This window comes from Lygodium microphyllum, chromosome 1 (genome assembly GCF_053477565.2).
Source record: "Lygodium microphyllum isolate KBCC chromosome 1, Lygodium_microphyllum_v1.1.10, whole genome shotgun sequence".
Classification (NCBI taxonomy): Eukaryota; Viridiplantae; Streptophyta; class Polypodiopsida; order Schizaeales; family Lygodiaceae; genus Lygodium; species Lygodium microphyllum.
Genome location: NC_141135.1, coordinates 183,753,868 through 183,778,722, shown reverse-complemented (window position 1 = coordinate 183,778,722; position 24,855 = coordinate 183,753,868). Strand labels below are relative to the sequence as shown.

The 24,855-nt window shown below is 38.6% G+C and overlaps 1 protein-coding gene across 1 annotated transcript; it reads right to left on the bottom strand.

Moving 5' to 3' along the window:
• Nucleotides 1-15,156: 15,156 nt before the first annotated feature.
• LOC148042060 (uncharacterized) lies at nucleotides 15,157-24,345 on the bottom strand. The gene is made up of 4 exons (XM_087662237.1): nucleotides 24,325-24,345; nucleotides 23,760-24,027; nucleotides 23,198-23,676; nucleotides 15,157-15,330 (listed from the first exon to the last, which is right to left on the bottom strand). The coding sequence occupies exons 1-4, from the start codon at nucleotides 24,343-24,345 to the stop codon at nucleotides 15,157-15,159; spliced, it is 942 nt and encodes a 313-aa protein (XP_087518363.1).
• Nucleotides 24,346-24,855: the final 510 nt, after the last annotated feature.

Sequence of the window (24,855 nt, the reverse complement as noted above, 5' to 3'; positions counted from 1 at the left end):
TTTTTTGGCAAGTTACTAGATTTTATTTATCTCTTCTCATCTTTTTCAATCGTCACTTGATGCTTGTGTAGCCCAATTTCTGATAGCACTCACTCCACATTCCTACACGTTGCAATGGATTCTTTTTCTGGTTGCATCCTATAAGCAAAGCAAATGTATTCATATACAAGTTTCTCCATAATTCTGACAAAAGCATGCAATGAACAAATGTGAATACGATCCAATGGAATGTTGAAGATGGGCTTCCAAGTGGGATCTTCTCTATTGCATGTCGGTGCAACACTTGTCACCCTTTGCCAGTTCTTCTTTCCGTCCTTTCCTTCCATCCTCTGTGTCAAGAAATGTAGGCATGGATTCTTTGTATTTGCACCATTAAAGATTCCACACACGCATTTTAAAGTTTTCAAGTCTCTTGCAAGATGCCATTCAAGTCTCTTGCAAGATGCCATTCAACCAAGTATTGACCATACCTTTCAACCGAGAGCATCTCACCATGTTCTTGATGATTGATTATGCTTGGAATGCTTATGTGCATAAAGAACAACTGTAGCACCTCAAATGTTTCCGTAGGAACTTCAAATGCAGTGAGCCACCACACATGGCGCTCAGATTGAACACTAAAGTTCCCTGGTTGTTCTTTTCAAATTGTAAAGCTCTATTCATCAGAGTTACACTAGCTCTTTCAAGATTTACTCCTTTGACGACCTCAATTTCATTTAATTTTATAAAAAACTGCAATTTACCATTACATTCCTCAACAGACATATTGTAGTACATTACCATTGCTTATTGCACCTTGTACAAATCTAAATAGTTATTATTGAGTTCGGTGAACTTCACCTCATATGCATTTTTGGTCCCAACCTTTAGTATTTCCACGCATTGAACATTCATGGGATCTCATATCAGCTCCAAAACCTTTGTATTAAGTTGCCGTTAGGCCACTATTAACTTTGAAGGTTAAGGAAGAGGCACAATTCTATTTCTCTTCAGCACATGACCAAACCCAGCCTTCACACCTTTGAATATCTTTGAGTAAGTAATTGTGCTAATACCGGCCCTATCACAAATAGATTATGCATCCACAACTAAGAACTCATTTGACACATCTTTTAATGTACACTCAATCACATTTTCCTTCACAGCCTTAAACTTAGGATTGCTCAAAGCATTTTTCAATGTACTTGCCTTCAGCAATCTACTAATACACGATCCAACCTCACCCTCACCTAGGTTCTCTTTTTGAGCTACCTTACATGCTTTGATACGTCGCTTCCACTGGCCGCTATTCACAATTAACTCATTGATTGGCTTCTTCTTTCGTTTGCATTCTTGTGTTAGCTTGATGTTGATCTTTCTCAAGTCGTCCAATTGTGCCTTTGCCTCCTCATATGAGATACCAATGCCATGGATAGTGTCTTGCATTGAAATAATTTGATTGTTTTGTTGAATTATAGTGTCATTTAGCTGTACCACTTGTCCTATGAGCTGTTGTATATGAAGTTGATGTGCAGCGATCACATCATGGCAATTTTTCATGGTTGCTTGGAAAGTTGTAAATACTTTGAATGCCTGATCATTTAGCCGCCTAGTATAACCAAGTAACCCATTTTCACCCTTGCACACATACTTCAGTAAATTTGTGATTCCTAAGAAAGCTTAGGCTCTTGGCCCATTTGATTTAGACTTCATTTTCCATATCCATTTTTCCTATTTTACTCCATAAAATTCAAGGAAGTAGGCCTACAAGAGACATATGGCAAGTACTTGTAGACCATCTACATGAAGCAAATACTATTTTGGGAGATCTAGCAAGTGTCTTGGATGAATTTGAAATGTAGTGGCTAAAATAGCAAGTTTTGATTAAGTTCTATGCCATTTTGAAGATACTTTGGTCAAAGAAGAGGTACCAAGAGTTAGAGAAGACTAAAATCTTAGTTACTTTTTGAAAGAACATCTTCTTCTTTTTCTTATTCCACTTCAAGCTTCCATGGAACTGTTAGCCATAGATCTACTCCTATCTTCCACGTCTTCCATCATCACTTGTTGAGTCCTATAGATAGGTATTCTACACATTGTTTGGAGCTTGTGGAGCACCACTTGTCATGGAAAAGATGCCATGTCCTACAAAGTAGTAGTGTTGTTTTTGCACTGATTTTTTGTCAAGATTGTGGGAGAGAAGGAATGAGTCTCACTTGTAGCTTTCTGCGCATAAAACTCTTGTTATCTTCCGTATTGGAACTGTCGGCAGTCTAATTCGTAATCCGCACGCCTGAATACGGGACCTCCGCATTGGCAAAGCAAGCCCGGGGGTTCAAATCCGCAAACTGCGGGTAAACACCCTCTTGGGAAGGGAAAAATGGATATTATTAAAGCAATTTTTTTTTAAAGTTTATCCCTTTCCCCCAGCCGATGCATGGCCGAAGGAGAGGGAGTGTGGGGGGATGGGCTTAGTGGAGATGTGGGCTGCATGAGGAGGGGGGATGCCATGCAGTGGCCACATGGTGGAGCTCCCCTCTCCCCCCTTGGCCTATAAAACCCCCCCTTAGTAGGTGGAAAGGAAGGAGGACTGAGAGGACGCCGAGAGGAGGAAGTTACTGTTGACGCCCTGCTGTCGTTGCCAAGTCGGCTACCCAGTCCAGCCGCCAACGTCGCCATTTTTGGCCGCCGATTCCGTGACAAGGCAATCCCCCCCCCCACTCGACGTCATCTTCTACCCCATTACTACCCCTCCCTCTTCCACGTGGCTGTTGTCTGTAGCCAGAAGCTTCCTAGAAGCTTCTTCTAAGAAGCTTCTAAGGGGCTTTTTTAAACCCCCTTCCCACTAATCCCCCATAAGTCCATCCCTAGCCCCCGGGATTTTTAAAAGAAGAAGAAGAAGCTCATAAAGCCTCCCTTCCCGCAAGACCCATTCGCAAGAGCCCTTTCCGCAAACAAGCTTCAAATCCCACACGCCTACTCGTGGAAACACCATTTCTGCAAGCCCTCTCGTGAAGCCCCATTTCCGTAAGCTTCGTTGTAAAAGCCCCATTCCCCCAAGCAAAGCTCCAAATCCCATAAGCCCAAGTCTCACAAGCCCGGCCTTTTAAAGATCCGAAGTTCCCTGAAGGTATCTCCTGCATACAAGGGAAAAGGGCAAGATCTTAAAGCTGCGTACCAAGGAGAGCAAATTCACCGATCGCGTAAGGGCAAAGGAAACCCGAAATTCCGTAATTATGCCCACGATGGCCCCCAAGAAGTCGCAAGTCGCACCTGGGGGAGGATCTTCTCCTAACATTCACATGGATATTTCCCCGAGCCCACAAGTCCAGGGGTTAACTAATTTTGATTTCACGTAAAAATATTGCATTAATCACGATAACTTCATGAAGTAGGAAGCATCTATGCACGTCAAATCCACCTAGCTAAATGCAATTGGAAATAAATTAACTTTTTGAACAATTACTAGAACTAGTTCATGATATGAAATTGGTCATTGGTATTCTTGAACGGGATGAACAAAAAAAACAAAAGTTGTTTATGCATCTTACGACCTTATCAGTAAGTTTCCCTTTCGTGCATTTCAAAGTGATGAGCCTAGAACAGTTGTTGCCTATCATTATAAAGTTGAACTGTTAAGTGCACCTTTGACTAGACATGGAAAGATTAAGCGTAGGTCGCATTTTTAGGCAAATATTCATTGTAGTGGTTCATTAGGAAAAGTCGTTATCACTCGTAGGAAATAGCAGAACGCTGAAATGATTCTAGGAATTTGCGTGTGGCATGTGATTGTAAATTGGAATAGGTTAACTCTACTTTTTTTGGCATGAATTTCACTACGTTGTAGTTAGAAAAGGATTGCATGTAGCACATTCGTCGTATGAAAAATTTCATTCATCAAGAGTTTATTTAGGGAAAGGCTACATGGTTCATTAAAAGCATGAAATCTTAAAATCTTAGAAAAAGAATTGTAGGCATGATGCTTGAATGTAAGCCCTAGTAGGTTCAATGGAAGTTATTCTGCAATTTATCATGCGATTTGATTTTAACAAGAAACGTTAGGGTTATTGCGAATCTTTGCGATACGTAGAAACAATGAATCGCGTGTTTTCGTGAATTGTGAGATGTTACAACTAGCTTTCTCCTTTAGATCAAGTTAACATCTCTAGGAATGGTTTGTCCTTTTCGCAAGACAAGTAGATCGAATTATCTAAATCACCTAACCTGCAAGGGATTCACATAGGATGGTTCAATCGATACGATAGATACCCCAAGTGCTAACTATGGTTTAGCATGTTAAGGACTCGACCTAGTTTTGCACTTCTTGCCAAGTCAAAACCCTCATACCCAAAGGTCCTACCCACATTCACAGATCCTCTTATGCCTCCCCGGTTCTATTGGTTAAGAAAAATGACGGATCTTTCTGGTTGTGCATTGACTACCGTGATCTCAATAAGATCACTGTCAAAAATAGATACCCCATCTCTCAAATTGATGACTTGCTTGATGAACTCAAGGGAGCACGCTACTTCACCAAGATTGATTTGTGATCTGGTTACCACCAAATCAGAATGAGGGTGGGTGATGAAGTCAAAAGAGCCTTTTGGACTGACCGTGGCTTATACCATTTCCTTGTCATGCCATTTGGGCTCACTAATGCACCCGCTACATTTGAGAGCTTAATGAACAAAATATTGCAACCATGGCTTTTCCAGTTTGTGTTAGTATTCTTTGATGATATACTCATTTATAGCAAGTCACTACATGAGCATCTGAAGCATGTCAGGCAAATTTTTGATGTACAGAGAGAGCACCGGCTATTTTCCAAAGAAAGCAAGTGTGTCTTCATGCAAACAGAGGTTGAGTACTTGGGACACATTGTTAGTGAAAAAGGCATCCAAGCTGATCCTAAGAAAGTGCAATGTGTCCGAGAATGGCCCACCCCCACTACCACTACCTCCTTGCATGGTTTTCTTGGCCTCTCCTCTTTTTATCAGAGATTTATTCACCATTATGCCACAATTGTAGCCTCGTTAACAGACAAGCTGAAAAAATAGGCTTTTCTATGGGATGAATTGGCTGACTGCAGTTTTCAGAGCTGAAAGACTTAGTCACTTCAGCCCCCATCCTCGTATGCCCCGACTTTTCAAAGGATTTTACCATCCAGTGTGATGCTAGTGGATGGGATATTGGTGCAGTCTTGGTGCAAGAACACGGGGTAATAGCATTTGAGAGGTGAAAATTGGATAATAAAGAGAGAGAGAGTTGCATATCTATGATCAGGAGATGTTGGCAGTCATTCATGCTATCAAAAAGTGGCATCACTACTTGTATGGCAGCAGATTTAAGGTAAAAAGTGACCACCGTGTGTCAAATACTCTTGACTCAGCCCAACCTCACTCCCAAACAATGTAGATGGGTGGCTACCCTACAAAACTATGACTTTGAGATTACCCACACCCGTGACAAGGACAATGTAGTGGTTGATGCACTCTCTCACATTTGGGCATGCAAGGTTTCATCCATCACTAAAATTCACCATGATTGGATTGAAGAGCTCCAAGAGGCATACTTGCTTGATGCTGAATTCAATCCTATTTTCCAGAAATTACAGCAAGGTGTCACGGATGACAATTCCCAATATCAGCTACACAATGGCCTCATTTGGATCCATGGCCGTATTGTGATTCCCCATGCCTCTCTTTTTACCCAAAGGATCCTTGAAGAGATGCATTCTTCACTGATTGCTAACCACTTAGGGGTCTTCAAAACATATGACCGAGTTTCAAAAAGCTTCCATTGGAAAGGCCTATGGCAGGATGTTAAAGACTTTGTGTCTAGATGTGTGCCTTGTTAACAAAATAAAGATAGCACTCTTAAACCGGGTGGATTGTTGCAGCCCTCACCTGTCCCGAAGGAAAATGGACCCACATTACCATGGATTTCATCACTGGTTTACCTACAACCAAGAAGGGTTGGGATAGCATATATGTGGTAGTTGAATGACTCACTAAAGAAGCCCATTTCATCCCTACAAAATCCCAGTTTACGGCATCTCAAGTTGCCACTCAGTTTATGGAGCATGTTTTTAAGTTGCATGGCTTACCCCACGTCATAGTACATGATCGGGACACCAAATTTATGAGTCAATTTTGGCAGACAATTTTCAGCTCCATGGGGACCAAATTGGCTCTAGCCTATCATCCCCAAACGGATGGGCAAACCGAGAGAGTCAATAAGTGGCTTGAAACTTATTTGTGACATTTTTGTCATGACGTGCAGAATTCTTGGGACGTATGGCTGCACTTGGCTGAATTTTCTTACAACAACTCCACTCATTCGAGCATTGGAGTCTCTCCCTTCCAAGCATTGTATGGTTATCGGGTGCCCCTTCCTACCATGATCTTCAATGAAAAGCTCAACCCCCTTGGAAAAGAAGAGTTGGACTGCATGCAAGCTTTACTTCAACAATGCAAGGTAAACCTCAAAAGGGCTCAAGAGCACATGAAGCTCCATATTGATGCAAAAAGAGGACCCCTTGACTTTCAAGAGAGTGAATTGGTACTCCTCAAGGTCCCCAAGTCACGTTATGCCACACTAAAGGATGGTTCTTGCAACAAGTGTTGAGATGACAAGCTCAACACATGCGGATATTGATGATGGACCGTCTGGTTAGATGGGTTCACACATCTACACTTAGCACGTCGGTGGTCATTATGACTCTCACATGGCCACTGACTCATGACTTATTATATTCAGGTTGTTACACCTATTTACAGCTGCCATAGTTATAGCGCCGGTCGACTAGTGTAGTCGGTTATGCATTGTTTGACTTAGTAGGCCACTTTCCTTTATGTTGTATCTTATCTATACTTTGTGTACATTGTAAAGTGTGTGAAAGAAGAAGAAAAAATCAGCAAGAAAACGTTTTGGCCTCCATCTCTCTTCTTGTCTCTTGAGTGAGCCTCTCCTTGTGCATTCTGTGTGTGCTCGATGGAGCATCTTGAGCAAGTCCCCCCACCACGCGATTCTTGACAACAAGTTGGCACACCGTTACTATGGGCCCTACAAAATCATTAAGAAGGTCGGGGACTTGGCTTACCGTCTCCAACTCCCTCCCACTACTAAGATCCATGATGTCTTCCATGTGAGCCAATTGAAACCTTTCATTGGCACTCCCAAAGATCATGTAGAGGAGCTACCACCCATAGATGAGGAGGGCCTTATCCAGTACATTCATGAAGCACTCATTGGACAACGTGAAAAGCAACTACGCACCCGTTCCATACATGAATACCTGATCAAATGGCAAGGCCTACCAATAGAGGAAGCCTCTTAGCGCCCAGCATCTATTTTGGATGAATTTTCACACTTCAAGGAGGCCAGATTGGCTGGAACTTAACCATGACACCTGTTTTGGGCTGCAGTCTGCATCTGGACAACCACCTATTTTGTACCAGTTTTGGTCCTAGTCCATTTTCAGCCCCATCCTCCATACATGGGCTGAAATTACACCTCAAGGACTCTGTGCCAACACCTTACTTGCCTCAATCGGAGTTCCCTAGTGGAAGTTATGGATGTTTTTCTCCAGCCATACCATCTGGGACAGCACACTAGTAATTCCGGGACAGCCCTCTATTTTGTAATAGTTTTGGTACTGACCTGATTGTAGCCTCACCCCACCCTCATGGGCTGAAAGTACATCTCATGGGCTACGTAAGGACACCTCAACTTTCCCATTCGAAGTTTCTCACACAAAGTTATGGCTGATTTCCTACAATACACCCTTACAGTCCATGACTACATCCCTTGTTTTTTAGGACAAAAACTTTATGAGACGGGATGGTTTGTAATGAACGGGGATCACAAGAACACGGCATGGGAACATACCAGTCACACTGATGGTATATAAGGTGTAAGAGGGTATTTTGAGGCATCACAGAAACTATCAAGAAACTCTCTTTTCACCTTCTCAAGCTTCTATGGCTTCTTCTTCTTCCTTTTTCCCTCTTTCTCTCTCTTCTTCATGCCTTTCTCTCTCCTCTCCCTCTTCTTCTGGAGTCCTTCTCTCTCTCCTTCCCCTTAGTTAGGATAGTTAGGTCTCTTTCATTATAGAGAGAGAGAGAGACAAAGAGGAAGGGAAATATAGGTAGACTAAGAGGAAGATTAAAAGAGTGGATGAGAGAGAGAGAGAGAGAGAGAGAGAGGGAGAGGGAGATTAGAAGGGAGGGAAAGAGAGGAAGATTAAGAGGTAGGGAGATTAAGAGAGAGGATAAGAGAGGGAAACACACACACACACACACACACACACACACACAGAGGAGGGTGAGAGAGGAAGGGTGTATAATGAGGAGCATGTGCACTCACACACACACACACACACACACACAAAGGAGGGTGAGAGAGAGGAAGGGTGTATAATGAGGAGCATGATGCACTCACTAACATGCTATTTATTGGGGATATATTTGATGTTATCACTGAGGAGAACAACCTAGAGGGAGTAGACTCCTACCTACTATAGTGTATCATGGAGAAACAAAAGTTGCTACTAGACCATATTGATGGGCATTCTATCCACTTTGATACAAATAGTCTTCTTATGTCCAATGTTTAGTTTGCATGCACATGCATAATTATTTATGATATTTATGTACTATGGGAGAAATATATTGGCGATCTTTCTTGAGCTAGCGTTTTTAGATCATCAAAGATTTGAGCCAAGCTTTTTCTCGACTTTTAGTTGAGGTCTTTACTTTGACCTCCACTTTAGGTTTATAATGTATGCCTCCTTTTTCTCAAGAGTAGATTTTCTCCTCATGGATCTTCCTTGCTTTCAAGCAACCTTCTCTATCCTCCCCCCCCGAAAAAGAGGTTTTTGTTTTTCATTGTGGAAGATCCTCATTACAATTCACGTGTTCACATTCTATTTTGCTCCATCTCTCTCAAGGTGAAATCCACAATGTATTTTCTCATTTTCCCTCATAGTCCTCAAAATACATGTCCTCTTGTTTTAGGATACTCTTTCTTGGTTTGTGTAACTACTCATAACTTGGTCTCTCCCGTCTATTTTTTGACACCATGTCTCTTTACATTAGACACCCCTCTTTCTTCTCTTTATTTTAAAATTGAATTCATATATAAAATACTTAAGACTGAGAAATTTGGTAACTTTGATCCAAAAATTGAGCTCATAAGGCTTAAAAACCTAAAAAATGATTGTACACATGACCTATTTCAGGTTTAAATTTCAAGGATGTAAATTTGTGAGCTTTGGGATAGTAGATACCTCTTTAGAGCTTGAAATGTATGCATTTGACCTCGAAATTGAGCTCACAAGGCATGACAATGGTTTTTGGGCCTTGTGAGCTTAATTTGGGGATTAAAATCATGCATTTCAAGCCTAGAAACCCCTTTAAAAAGTATATTTACATTTGCTCTTAAGGTTTTGAGACCGCATGAGCTCAATTTTGGTGCCAAAATAAATCATTTCAAGCTCTAAAGTAGTCATTCAATGATAGTGCAAACCTCCCAAGGCTCAGAAAGCATCATTCCCGAAACTTTATCTAGATCTAAAGAAAGCCATGCTTACCGTAAATCTTGAGGTTTTTTGGGCCTTTTGAGCTTACTTTTGAGGTCAAAATCACAAACTTTGCAATCTTAAGTATATTTTGTATAGATCCATTTTTTAAAAAGTTGAATATTAGTAACCTAGGCTGCATTTATACAGTCATATTATTAAGAACTACACTTTATGCATTTAATATCCTCATACAACCTTTATAATATCTTAATTATTATATAGTCATTGATTCGTTATATGAAACATTAATAATCATTTTAAAAAAAGAAACTTATTTTGATAAATAATTCATAGTTTTTATAAATAAATATTTAATATTACATATTAATAATAATTAGAAATTTATAAATCATTTTAATCAATAATTATTACTTTTAAAAATTATTTTAAAAATTTTATTTTATTATTTATATTTATAATATATTGATAATATTTTTATTTATTAATTAATTATGATAATATTTTTTTGTTATTATTTTAACTATTATAAATGAAATTCATTTATTTAATATTATTTATTAATATAAATAGTTAATTATTATGTTTATCAAATTTTAATACTGAATTATTATTATTTCTACCTCATAACTAATTTATTATTCTTTTACTTGGAATTTTTTATTGAGTAGCTCAAGTCTCTTCAAGTTTTACTAAGGAGACAAGCCACATTTTCGTTTGTGCTAAGGCTCATCTAAAGGGTGCTATGTATACTTATAACTCATTCATCCTAAAGAATTCTTTCATACAAAAATATCATTCACAAGAAAGAGTTTTTGTACTACTGTTTCTAAATACAATATTATAATCCACGTAATTATTGATGTGTCTCTAGATTATAGCTCATATTATCATGGGTCATTGTATATTAGTCTCATATTTTCTATATTATATGGATCATGTATTCATTTTAATGGAACCTAGCTAGTAACTTCAAGTGTTTTTCTATCGATATATATGTATGCATGTGAGAACACACACAAACACACACACACACACATGTATGTATGTATGTATGTATGTATGTATGTATGTATGTATGTATGAGAATACCCCTCCATTATTAAATAGGGTCTCTACATTTATTTTCTTCTTAAGCACAAAGAAATACCCCCCACAATTTGTGGGGCTCATCCCTCAAGCTTGAAATAACCTTTGTGTGTGTGTGTGTGTGTGTGTGTGTGTGTGTGTGTGTGTTACACAAACACATTTTTATCCACCGTCACCCACAACTAAGATTATTTTCTAAACATATCTTTACATATCATGAATTAGTAAGTATTCCCTAAAAACTCATCGAACTAGCCACACAGTTGGACAAAATTGCCCAAGGAAGCTCCTAAAAAAAACACATCCCTCTATTACTACTTAATGTTTTGTGTGTGTGTGCACGCACGCGCGTGCGCGTGCACCTGCATGCGTGCATATGTGCATGCATGTGTGTGTGTGTGTGTGTGTGTGTGTGTGTGTGTGTGTGTGTGTGTGTGTGTGTGTGTGTGTGTGTGTGTGTGTGTGTGTGTGTGTGTGTGTGTGTGTGTGTGTGTGTGTGTGTGTGTGTGTGTGTGTGTGTGTGTGTGTGTGTGTGTGTGTGTGTGTGTGTGTGTGTGTGTGTGTGTGTGTGTGTGTGTGTGTGTGTGTGTGTGTGCTCATGCTCTTAACTTGAATTTTTGGATCACTCAATGTGCTTGAACCTAAGTTCTACTATTGGCATATGGTTTATCTCATGTGTTTTTTAATAGTGAGTCCTCTACAATATATATCCATAATGGTGTTCTTTCAAAGCATGCCTAGCACACGTAGAATTCAAGAAGCATATTGTATAAATGTATAAATGTAATATACGTAACTCAATTCCATTTCCATTATCCATCAACATCAAATATAACAAGAATGCAAGGCATAATTTGATTTCATTAAAGTAACCCTTCAACATCAAATAGGGTTTGAATGATACAAGACTTTTGAATTGTTGGATCACTTAGAGTGCTTGAATCTAGGTTCTACTTTTGGCATACGGTTTATCTCATGTATTTTTTAATAGTGAGTCCTCTACAAGATATATCCATAATAGTGTCCTTTCAAAGCACTCATAGCACACATAGAAATCAAGAAGCATATTGTAAAAATTGTAAGACACATATCTCAATTTCATTTCCATTATCCATCAACATCAAATACGACAAGAATTCAAGGCATAATTCAATTTTGTTAAAGTAACCATTCAACATTAAATAGGGCATGAAAGATACAAGACTTTTAATTCACTTATTTGTCTTCATTTTTATCACATGATCTACAATTGTATTAAAGAACTTCAATATGATGATATGTTTTGTTTGTAGGTTTAAAGCCTATTGTGATATTCATCTATTGCTACATAATGCAATGCTAATATGTGTGTGTGTGTGTGTGTGTGTGTGTGTGTGTGTGTGTGAATGTGTGTGTGTTGGTGTTGGTGTGTATACCAACATAGTGGCACACGGGCCCCGATGGCACACACATGCGCATAAAATTTTCTAGATCTCCCACCCAATTTATACCAACATAATGGCACATGGGCCCCGATGGCACACACATGCGCATAAAATGTTCTAGATCTCCCACCCAATTTATGCAAAATATAATGAGGACACCACCCTTCAACATTTCGCAAGGGACCAAAGCAAATCAATGCAATATTTGAATGATTTCAAAACAAGTCATACTAGCAAGGTAAAGATACATAGTTCATCTTCTTTTTCTTAATGGATACCATTTAGACTCTTTATTATGAGTTACAATGTGGGACACATGAATAAGCAATATATAGTTATGAAATGATGATTTTGTAAGGCACAAAAGGTACACCTAGCAAGGAGAGAGCCGCTTGGGAATCACAACCAATGGATCACTCCACTCTCGCCAAGTCATCATGATAAGAAAGAAAAGAAGAAGATAGCATCACATTACCCTAATTTTAGAAGGACAATGAAATGATAGTTTTCCTCATCTAGAAGGAGAGGAAGGAAATTATAGTTTTCTAGATATTCAATAATATTTCCTATATCTCCTTCTTATAATTCTCATCTCTCTCTCTCTCTCTCTTTCAATAATTTTGCTAGAGTCTCTTCTCACCAATGATACCCAACCTTTGCAAGTTATGCTTGCATGTCCAAGTTTGGCACAATCAGTCCATGTCTATCAAAGGTGATTGCACTAGATCATACATTGCTTGTGATAGCCCATAAGCTTCAATTTTCTTGCTAGATTCAAACTAGCCCTCTAATCCCTAGGCTATAGAGTACACTCATTTTAGAGGCCATGGTAGTTAAGCTACTTGAAGGAGCATATTGTTGTGATGTGGTGACATGGTCACCATTGTGTTTGGGAAAATCCTAAAATGTTGGATTTGGTATTGATATAGTTAGTAGAAAGTATGCATAGCCTATGCATTTGTATGTATGTATGTGCATACATAGATGCATAGGCTATGCATATAGCTATGTAGAATGATGGCCAAGGTAAAGTAGAGGCCTTCTTTAGGCATCATCCTACTCAAGCCAAGCTATATGAGTATATGATCAATCCTCGACCATCTCCATTGCATGATCATCTCATGAGAGTAGTACTAGTAGTAGCCATGACATAAGCACTATCGTGGCACTACATGTCCATAAATTAAAATTCTATGAGATTCCCATTTATGAAAAGATTTCATGTGTCTCTTAGGTAGAGTGTGATTTTTTGAGATGGCATTCTCAACACGTGTGGACATCGATTATAGACCACCTAGCTAGATAGGTCCGCATATCTATACTTAGCATGTCGCTAGTCATTATGATCCTCATGTGGCCACTAACTTATTACTTATTATATTTAGTTTGTTTCACCTACCTACAGCTGGCATAGTTATAATACCAGTTGATTAGTATAGTTAGTTATACATTGTTCGACTTAGTAGGCCACTTTCCTCTATGTTGTATCTTATTTATGCTTTGTGTACATTGTATTGTGTATGGGAGAAGAAAAAAAGCCAATAAGGAAATGTTTTGGCCTCCATCTCTCTTCTTTGTCATTAAGTGATCTTCCTCTTTTGTGTATGATGTGTGTTTGGTACAGTAGCTCAAGTAAGTCCCCCCTACCTCATGATTCTTGACATGGTATCAGAGTGGTATCACTGAGAGAGACTAGTTTTGAAGGTTAAAGTGAATGAGAAGAAGCAATGATTTGAGCAAGTAAGCAACTAGTAAGAAGCTCTCCCATTCTTGCACTCTTTCTCTTAGATAATAGATATGGATGCACCGGTGTCCAAGGGATTTTAGTTAAAAGGTGGTATCCACCGAGGATCCTCGGGTAAGTTACTTATGAATATATGTGTGCATCACGTGGGTTCAAAATAAGGTATTTTAAAAATACAATTTTTATTCAAGGGGTTATTTACATATTGAACAGAAAAGGGTTATGTTTTATTCAAGGAAAATTCACAGATAAGGATATTTATAAATAGGCCTTGAATACACGTGATGTAGAGGATATATATATAATGACTTCCTTGAGCGGGGATCAAAGAGAGAAGGAAGTAGAGAATAGGAGATAGAAGAGAAGAAAAAGAATAGATAATAGGTACACAAGATAAAGACAAAGCTCAATGATTCAAAGCACTATATATTGATAGAACCTGGGATGCTAAACAAAATCCTTGTTCGAGACTCCTCAAAAGCAATCTCCAAGCATTAAATGTCCTAGAGCTCCCTACTAGACCCAAAATGTAGACCAAACATTACTAGCTTCTTTTCTCCAACTCAAATGGAAAATTTGATAGCTTCATTGGCTTTAAAAGAGGTGTAAATCCCTAGGACACCTGATCAAGGTTCTCCCAAATCACTCATTTTTCTTTCTCCCAATCAAAGTTCTATTTGCTGCATGAAAACTATGATCATGTCACACAAATTCAAAAGCCCCTCTTTTTGCATGAGATCTCCTAAAAATAAGTTGAAAAGTCACTTGCTTTTTGCATGTCACCATATTCTAGAAGTTTTCTATACCTTTCACGATATTTATAAGAAATAGTAGCAAAAATATTAAAAATAGACTAAACTTGTCCAAAAACCCCGTATGTTAGAACTATCCATACTATGGACACTAAAACTAATGAAGAATATGACATTAACTCTCTAGGTTAGTAAGAAACCTAAATGACAATGCACTCCAGGGTTTTTGACTCTATGTCTGTGTAGCGGCCCAATATCCACCCCATCTGAACTTACACATCCTCCAATATATGCCACCAATGCACCACCTAGGTCAAACACCCATAGCATCAACTTTCCACTCATCATGCACATAAGAAGGCATCCCCCTAGATCATAGATCAAAATGATTAGAAATTGCACAACTCTAACACCAGACCAAGCATCCACTCTAGGGTCATCAAGCCTTGGGTATGCATCATATACTAGAGGCTGTTAAATCTCTCTATACATGCTATCAATGCATCCATCAATAAATACATAGCAACATGCATGCTCTTTCAGAGTCAAGCGTATGGACAGCTGCTTATACTGACAATTGTATACCATATCACATATAAATTGAGCATCACTTGCATCTAACACATGCTAACCATCACAAAAAATAGTGAAACAATCCATATCTTGAAGCATATTTGAAATGCCTATCAAGCCCTTCGACCAAGCATTTGAAACATTTTTCAGCTGTGGAGTATCATACATAGGATCCTTTATCTTTGTAGCCTCTAGCTCATGAATTGTCTCAAAACTGAGAACCATGTCCTAAAAATTACGTGCATCCAACACTTTACAAATCTCCCTTTGAGTCCCTACATAAAATAAATCTCATATAGATGTATTAAGAAAATATAAAGATGCAATGGCCAACTCTAATTCTATTATAGGATCTTCTAAGGCATTTGCGGCTGTCTCAATATCAAACAACAACTTATATATTCCAAATGTTTGCCCTTTTCTTTGCCATATTTTGCTATCATGTTTTTGCTCCTGCCCAACCTCTTCCATTACATGCTTGGAAGGTGACTGATTTGTAGCTTTGGGCTGATCCATACTTCTTCTTGTCACTCTCTTAGATGTCCCTCCAATTATCTTCATCTCTCTTTCATTTCTCTTCCATAAGTACATTTGTATTTTACACTTTTTCTAAAATTTATGCATACACTCAATATGCATGTACTAGTGATTCCAAGCCAATTGTATCATGAATGTCTTGCCCTGCATGAGACATTTCACTATCAATAAATTTTCTCTTTTCAGCTGCATGCAAAGCATATGTCCATATTGCAGCCTTCATACCAACTAGCTAGGCATTCTATGCAACTATAGACCAAAGGTAGAAGCATGAATAGCTGCTTATAAGCATTTCGGACAGCTAAGTCTTCCAAAAACTTTTGCATACCTCCCTTTCCAAAATTCAAAGGAAGAGGAAATCCCATTTCTTGTGCATGGATCTCACCATATTTCCAAAAGATGAGCTGTCACGCCAAGGCCTCCTAATAAGCAATACAATACTTCCTTTCATATTGCAAACTATCACATCATATACATCTTTTCCTTGGTTTAGGTGTTGCTACCTGTCCCCTTTCTTATTGTTATTTCTCATCCCATTTTGCAACCTTCAACTAAAGATCATGCATTCATTTAACCAATTCAACTAATACATCTTCCCTAGTAGTGGGAATAGTACGTGTAGCCATAAGCTTATAGCCATAGAAGCACGTGGCTTACTGGATACATCAATTGTTTTACTCCTAACATTTGGCAAGCTAGATACATGAAATCATTATCTTCTTCTATGATTTTTCACCAATGTAGTAACAACATCCTTAACATGCATTTGCTTTGTTTTAAGCCCTTTCTCTATAATCTAATCCTCTAACAAATCATCAGGCTTCTCTTAAAGCTTAGGATTTGATGCTTATAGAAATAATTCAATTTTTCGACTTGCAAGAGCTTGCTAATGTTCTGCAAGATCTAACTACTCACACAAACTTTCATATTCTCTTAATAGCTCTATAGCCACAAGATCCTTATTGAGTTTTAGAACCCCTTGCTAGAAAGTCTTGTGGTAGATAATCAAACTCGTGTCTTCAATGCAGAATTTTTCCCATAGTATCTTCCTGAAAGTTACCCAACCAGCATCCTACATATATAGTTCAGCAACTCAAGCTTTCAATTCATGTACAATGACCCGTATAAAATACCAACTCCATGCAAGTTAAGCTACCACCCCAAAGAACTATATTATTTGAGCATAGATTTGTAAATATACAAATACATATCTACCATTAAACAACTTCATCTCATGCTCTACTACCTATAGAGCATTCATCACAATAGTTTCTGTTTGAGCAAAAGCCTACATCAGCTTCTATTTGAGAAAAATCTTACATCAATTATTGTTGTTGTTGTACCTACATAAGCATGTTCATATTCTACACTAGCTGCTACAAAATATCACTAGATATTGTGCTTGAAGATTTTCCCATTCTGTCTTTCCTTTTGATGACCCTTCACATCGGGTTTACCAATGTCCAAGGGGTTTTAGTCGAAAGGTCATATCCACCGAGGATCAGAGAGAGAAGGAAGTAGAGAATAGGAGATAGAAGAGAAAAAAATTAATAGGAGGTACAAAAGATAAAGACAAAGCTCAATGATTGAAAGCACTATCTATTCATAGAACTTGAGAAGATAAGCAAAATCCTTGTATGGGACTACTTGGAAGCAATCTCTAAGCATGATATCTCATGGAGGTCCCTAGTAGACCCAAAATGCGTATCAAACACTAACTTCTTCTCTGTTTCTTAGATGGTAAATTTGATGGTTTTGTTGGCTCAGAAAGGGGGGTAAAACATTAGAACACGTGATCACGATTCTGTGAGATTGCTCCTTCTTCTTCCTTTTTTGCATGAGATCTCCCAAAACTAGCTAAAAAGCCACTTGCTTTTGCATCTCACCCTATTCTAGAAGTTTACTACATATTTTTTAGAATATTTATAAGAAATAATATCCAAGATATCAAAAATAAGCTAAACTTGTCCAAAAGTCCCATATTTTGAAACTATCCACACTATGAACACTAATGACTAATATGGCATTGACTCTCTAATCAATAAAAACCCCTGATGATATACTCCAAGGTTTTTTACATCATGTCTGCGTATGGCACGACATCAAAAGTAAGGAAGAGTGAAAATCTCAGATTGATGTGAGATTTGGTGTGCAAGCAAAGCACTATATATTTTGCAAATATGCGCTTCACACCTTGTCCATTACTTTTTTGGGCATTTAAGGCTATTTCGGGCCTCGTTTTAGAGCTACAATGTTGCATACAACAATTTCAAGTTTGACTATATCAAGATTAAAAGTGGATGCGTAGGTTGTAGATTTCAAATCTATAAAATTTGAGGTGTTTGGCAAGAAGTAAACATAAGTTTTATCTACAAACAATTTGTAGATTGCATGTACTATTGAGCAACCAGTTAAAAATGTTGTTTGATATATTGTTGTGCACTTGTATTGGGAAAGGTTACAAAAAACTTGTTTACTATTTTGTATCATTTTTGTGATAATGGCAGATAACAATGAAAATTCCATAATTGAGAAGTAGACAAGAATAACTACCATTCATAGAAGCTCCATATGGTGAACTTTCTCATTGCAAATGACCTTTATGAGTTTGTTTTAGGTGAAGAAAAGGATCTAGAGGAGCAGAGTATCCTTGTGACTATATATGAATTAAAGGCGTGGAAAGAATGGAATACAAAAGACAAAAAGGTGATTTTTTGCCTATCTACAGTCATTGATAATACTATGTTGGGACATAGTAAGAATGCAAAAACTTCACATACAGCTTGGATCAATTTTAAGAACATGTTTTCAGTAAATACAAAGGCACGAAAGATTTAACTCAAGAAAGAGTTTAAAACCTTGAAGAAAGGGAAAATTTTTGTCAATGAGTATGCTTTGAAAGTGAGGAGCATTGCAGATGCTTTAGCAATGATTCATGCAATGCTTGATGATGATGATTTGGTTTCATCTACTTTGGATGGCCTTAATAATGGGAAGGCTTGGAAATCATTTGTCACTTTTCTATTTGTACAGATTTCCAAATTTTGATGAGTTGGTCTCACTCATGATTACTGAAGAGGTCAATATGCAGAGTGACTTGTCTGAAAGAAATGGTGAACAGATTCAAGTATTTTACTCAAGTTTAGAAAGGAGACGTGGTAGATCCTCTTCAAGAGACCATGGTATGGGAGATGTTGGTGATAACTAAATAAACATGTTAAATTAGAAATTTGGTAAAATGCAGGTTTTAGGAGGCCGTGGAAACTTTAGAGGTAGGGGGACCTCTAAAGGAAGAGGTGGATGGTAGAATAGAGGTTCTAAAAATTTTGCTATTGTTTGCCATTATTGTGGTAAAACAAATCATATTGCAACCCATTTTTATGCTATGAAGGATAATATTCATGGTGATAAATTGCATGCAGAAAATAATGCATCATTTTCACAAAACAATGAATACAAAAATGAGCATATGTTCCTTGTTATGCAGCATATGATGAATACCATTATAAGAAAGGGGACACATGATAATCTATGATATGTTGATTCAAGTGTATCTAATCATATGACTAGTCATATTGAATGGTTTGGAAAGATGCGGGACTTACAAAATCCCGGTTATGTGTTGACATGTAATGATTCATGCCACCCAATCTCACACATTGGAAAGGTTCTCTTATACTTGCATGGTGGCTAGACAAAGAGTCTTTTAGATGTATTGCATGTGCCATCAATTACAAAGAATTTTGTATCTGTTGGCCAAATGGTAGAGCAAGGATTTCATGTTTGATTAAATGCAAAATAGTATTTTGTAAAAGGCTTTAATGATAAGTGTAGGTTGGTCACGCAAAAGGAAGTAGAGTTGGCAACATGTTTACTTTAGATGTTGGAATTTTTGCAATGAATGCTGATATGTACACTAAAGAAAAAGGAGTAGTTGCATACAATGAAATATGGCATAAATGTATTGCACATGCAAATGTGCAAAGGCTAAAATAAATGTAGTCCAAAGGATTGGCTACAGGATTACCTACTTTTAGAGTTGCAAAATTTTATAAAGTGTGTGAAGCATGCCAGTGTGGTAAATAGGGAAGGCAACCCTTTTTGCATGACAGAGATGTGAGTAGAAATATACTTGATCTTGTGCATACAGATGTTTGGAGGCCTACATAAAATGTATCTCTTGGTGGTAGCAAATACTTTGTCATGTTTACTATTGATTGTTCAAGGAAGCTATGGATATATTTCATGAAGGAAAAAAGTGATATATTTGAGCACTTCAAATATTTTAAGGCGGCTATTGAAATAGAAACACGCTTGAAAGTTAAGTCCTTGAGATCAAATGGAGGGAAAAGAGTACCTCTATAATGAGTTTAGTGGCTTCTTGAGGTCTTACGGGATAAAAAGACAATTTACTCTTTTAGGTATAGGGATATTATAGAAGTTGCATGGGCATTGATAGCTAAAAAGAATATGCCAAAACACTATTGGTTTGAAGTTGAGAGTGGAGTTTTGAGCCCAGGATGTGCCTAAAATTTGCCAAAAAATCCAGAATTTAGGGAAAAAATATTCGACATCGAAGGCGGCGGTTGCAGCTAGGACGATTTTAAGCACCAAGTGAAAGAGGACTTTTAAAAGGCGCCCGAGTGACACTTGTGGATTTTTTATAATTTTTTTGACTGCCGTGCAGGATGCCGAGAGTTGCTAGTCAGTGCGGGATGCCAAGACGGATGCGCAGGATTTTTCAGAGGCTGAAACGGAGTCCAGACGCGGAAGAAGCCAAAAGTTGGCCAAGATTTGAAAAGGTGGACCAAAACTTAGGCCAAAGCGGGGGTGCCCTTTGGGACTTTAACCCCCCCCCCCCCCTCAATTTGAAAAAAAATGTGGCGTGGAGATATGGCGGCCTGCAGAAAACTGCACCGATTTTTTTGCCATGCCCCCTCCCAATTCGAATTTTGGGCTGCAAGCAACCTATCTAACAGATGATACTGGGAAACTTCTCCTTCTTTCTTGATTCTATCGTCGGTCTTCACATGGGACATGGCTGTCTGGATGAAGAGATCAGAATCTAGTCTTTCTCTCTCCTCTCTCTCTCTCCTCTCTATGGGCTGTTCATGCGTACTATCTTGAAGGAGGAATCGGGAAGGAGATTGAAGCAAACAGTAATGGAGATTGATGAAGATGTTGAAGATTGATGTGCAGCATTGGATTGAAAGCAATGGAGGCTCCGTCCGCTGGTCACATAGTCAATTAATGCGTCTCGGGTTTCGTAAAAATATGGTATGATTATTTTTATGAAGGAAAATGAAGTTTTTTGATAGTTTATGATGGTAATGATGTTCTTATTGGATGAAAATTTGTTTGAGTGCTGGTTGCATCATGATTAATTGTTGTTTATCAGAAAATTTTGATTTTGCAATGATCTACATGCGCTATTTAATTCTCGTAAACCCGAAATGCAGTTTTTAAGCGGTAAAATGATAGTTTTGTCGTTTCGGGTGGGTGAAATGTGTTTCTATGGGGGGAAAATGGAAAATAAATTGAATGTTAGTATGTTGAAGTGATTGGAACAAGAAAAATCATAAAATAGCATATTTTATTGAAAAATAAATCAAGAAAATAGGAAAAATAAGGGAAAAATAGAAATACGGCTCACAAAAATAAAGAAAAATATAATGATTGTTTGTGGATGTATGGTAGTGGCAAATCATGAGGTTTAGCCTCATTTTTCCCTATCTCCTTGTCAAAGTTTATGATTTATCGGTTTTTTTATATCAAAACATGACAAAATGAACGGGTGTGTTATTTTTGTGAGCTTTTGATTTCGTGCTTTTGCAATTGAAATTGATTTTTAGAGATTTTTGAAACAACCTTGGATGCTTTCTACAAATGACATGTCAAACATATATTGCACATCATGCATTACTAACCCATTCACAATAAAGGGAGCAATGGTGTTGAATAATCACAACAAATAATAACATTCCAAAGTTTTGCATTACCCAAAAGGAGTACAATATCTAGAAAGGTTCCAAGATCTTCATGTAACAAAAAGGACATGTCACACCCTAATGAAGTGCATGATGATGAGTCCTCCAAAACAATGAATGAGCCATGCTTACGTTGGGCTTCCTACATAACAGGGCATATCTTACGTGTTTGCCCTAACACAAAGGCAAGGTCAGTGGGGGTTAGTGCAGGCTGATGTATGACCATGTGCTCCTTGGGTTGAAGGTCAAGTATGTGCATGTACACATAATACATATGTTTGCAAGCAAGAAATGCCTTTTGGGTAGATTCTCTTTTTTGAAAATCAGGACAAGTGCACCTAGGCTCTTCTTTGATGTGCACATCATAACAACTCTCTGTCAAGACTCGAAATACTTAATGTTGTCTCTCAAGTTGCACTACCTCCTCCAAGAATGTCACAACCATGCAACCTGCTGCCTCTATTCTCTTTTGTGCATCTTTGGAAATTCCATGTCTCCACTTGCGTCTTCTCTCGCTTGAACCACATTCTGTAGAAATACGAGGTTTGCTCTTCTCGTTCCTTGGTGGTGTTGTAAAGCAGGAAAACTTGAAACCAGCCTGTCTTAGGCTGCTACACTCTTCCTTCGATATATTTGTTCCTATATCAACTGGCCACAAAGATGGAACAATTGGTGATGCTATCACTTGTTTCTGCACAGCGTTTGTATGCTTGACATCATGATTATAGAACCATATCCATTGTGCAATGGCCTTGTTCTTATAGGCTCTCTCAGACCAAAAGCATGGTGCAACTAACCCCACTTGCCGACTCTGTAATTTGCTGCTGCAATTCTTTCTACCCTCCATACCAAAACACTTTCTCACACAGTTAGGTGGTGTCCTTCGTAAAGCCCACTCCTCCTGTGCCACTTCTACCTCTTCTACGTGGGTTGACGTTTCCACATTTGGTGCACTTACTCCACTTGCAAAGGGCTTGATTGGTATCTCCTCATCCTCTTCGATACATATCTCTTCCATCTTTCCATCGTCAAACTGTATACTCCGCGGCCTGCCCCTGATTTTCCTTTGCCTTGACTCCATCACATATCCCGGTCTATGAGAACTTACAGTTGCTCCACCTCCCTTCTTTTTTCTTTGCATAGTCTCCTTATCACCTTGCATTATAGGCTCCTCGTACAAAGGACTTCCAGCTACAACACCTTGCAACGCATGTGCAACAGAGGAGGGATTTGGGGATTCCCTTTTGCTGGCACTAGCCAACAAAGACTCCATAGAAGGCCCAGATCCAATAAACCTCCCTGTGGTATAGCCCAACCTCTTTGCACATTGAATATATGCATTCAAAACATCACTAACACATGCATCATAAAGTGATATCTTTCGTTTTCCACCCTCACCTGCTAACCAACTAGCATGGACACTTTCTGATAAGTTTATGCTTGGAATTTGAGCATGTTCCCAAGGACTTTTGTTAGCCTGCGGAGTCAAATCCAAAAATAGAATCAGTAGCTCTCCCCATTGCTACATTGTGCAACAAATCTTAATGAGCTGGAAAAAATGTCACACTTACATGAGATTCAATTCCTCCCCAGTGGGCAATTCTTTGCTCCCACCATTTCAACCACCTATCCAAAGCCTTGATGTGTTCCTTGTTTACATTTCGTGCCCACCAATCTTGGATAGCAGAGGCCTGAAGTGAGGCTAGTTGAGTTGTCGTTGCTAGCCTCCATGCTTCACACAATTCAATGTGGTGCATTTGTTTATCCACAGTGACTAATTTCTTGGTATGCTTTTGCAAACTTTGCTCCCAATGAAAAAGACAAGAACGCTCCCTCCCTTCCATTATGTTATGAGGCCCTCCATTGTACACAGCCCTTATTGCCATCCAATTCACACTTGCCTCATGGGACATAAATCCAGCAAAGTCAGGTGGATCATGGCCACATTGAACCATGACAGAATTCAAATTTCTCCAAAACAGGATTTGAGACTCTTCATCCTCCTCTTTAAATTCACATATTGCAATTACTTGTAATGCTCTCATGCTAGTTCATGATTGATACATTAGTATTGTGTTCATTAACAACAATTTAATTTCAATAAAAGCTTTCATTATGTTGCCACATATCCATGATCATAAACTGAACAAGACATAGTTTCCCACCCATCAATCCTATGGGTATGATCAAAGTGCACCCATGCACGTCGTAAATCTCCAGTCCCAATTCGCCTCATACGATTCACTAAGTCCACCCCTGATGCTGGTCCCTTGGTGGACATTTTAAACAAGTAGCACTTCTCCTTGGCATCACCTTGTCCTGGAAATCTACTTCCATGGAAAAATGGGAAGACACAATGTTTTTGCAAAAGAAGTATGTTGTCATACCCATCACCAAACACCTAACCTTGTTTGGCTCTCTCTTGTGAAACAATGCCTTTGAACCTATGTGTTTATTAGAGGGTTATTTCAAATGCAGGACACACATTGTAAGCAGAAAATAATAATGCACAAGCCTACCCTTTATTCTGCACAAGTGGCATCATTTCTTCTAGAAAATGATTAAGGTCCACCTCTGTCGCTTCCGACTCGTCTTCTTTTGTTAAAGATTCAAACAACATCTGCCGAGCGACTAGCATCTGTATTTTTCATGGGCCTCCCTTTTCGATCTTTAGGACCGTGCTCACAAGACTCCACACCTTGTCAAGGGTTGCCCTCATAGTGCCATGTTGAACACTGTGAGCATGCTCCCCAACATGGATCACCAAACGTGTCATTGTAGGATCCAGTGGCAACACATAATAGATCATGCATTTGCAAATGGCAGCACAAGTAGCAACATTAAGACAATAGTGACATGTTATCTTGGAGTTTCCCTCACTTGCAGGATAACCCATGCTCACGGTTCTATCCAAGTGACCATGGAAAAAAACTTCATTGTATTTTCCCTCTCTTATGTAGTAAGGACAAGTGATCCTAAGACATTGAAGACTTCCAAGACAATAGATCAAGCGCACAGTGCACTCAATTGCCATATTTGTCTGTGAGGGCCGCGACCACAGGTGACCATCATATTTTTGTTCCATACCCATCATTCGTTTCTTGCTATCTGTGCCTGGAAGCTCAAAAGCAATTGTGCCATTATACTCGACTGGGAGCTCATCCACCCTTCGTGGAGGTCCACAGAGCGCTAGTAATTTTTTCAATCTACCCGTTCTAGCTTTCTCCTC

Bases quoted from the DNA above. Each gene is read 5' to 3' on its own strand.
- LOC148042060 (XM_087662237.1), bottom strand. From the start codon at position 24,345: ATGAGGGCAACCCTTGACAAG. The intron at 24,028-24,324 runs GTGTGGAGTCTT...AAACAAGGTTAG, and splicing joins TGAGGGCAACCCTTGACAAG to GTGTTTGGTGATGGGTATGA. The intron at 23,677-23,759 runs ATGGATATGTGG...ATCAATCATGAA, and splicing joins GTCTTGTTCAGTTTATGATC to CTAGCATGAGAGCATTACAA.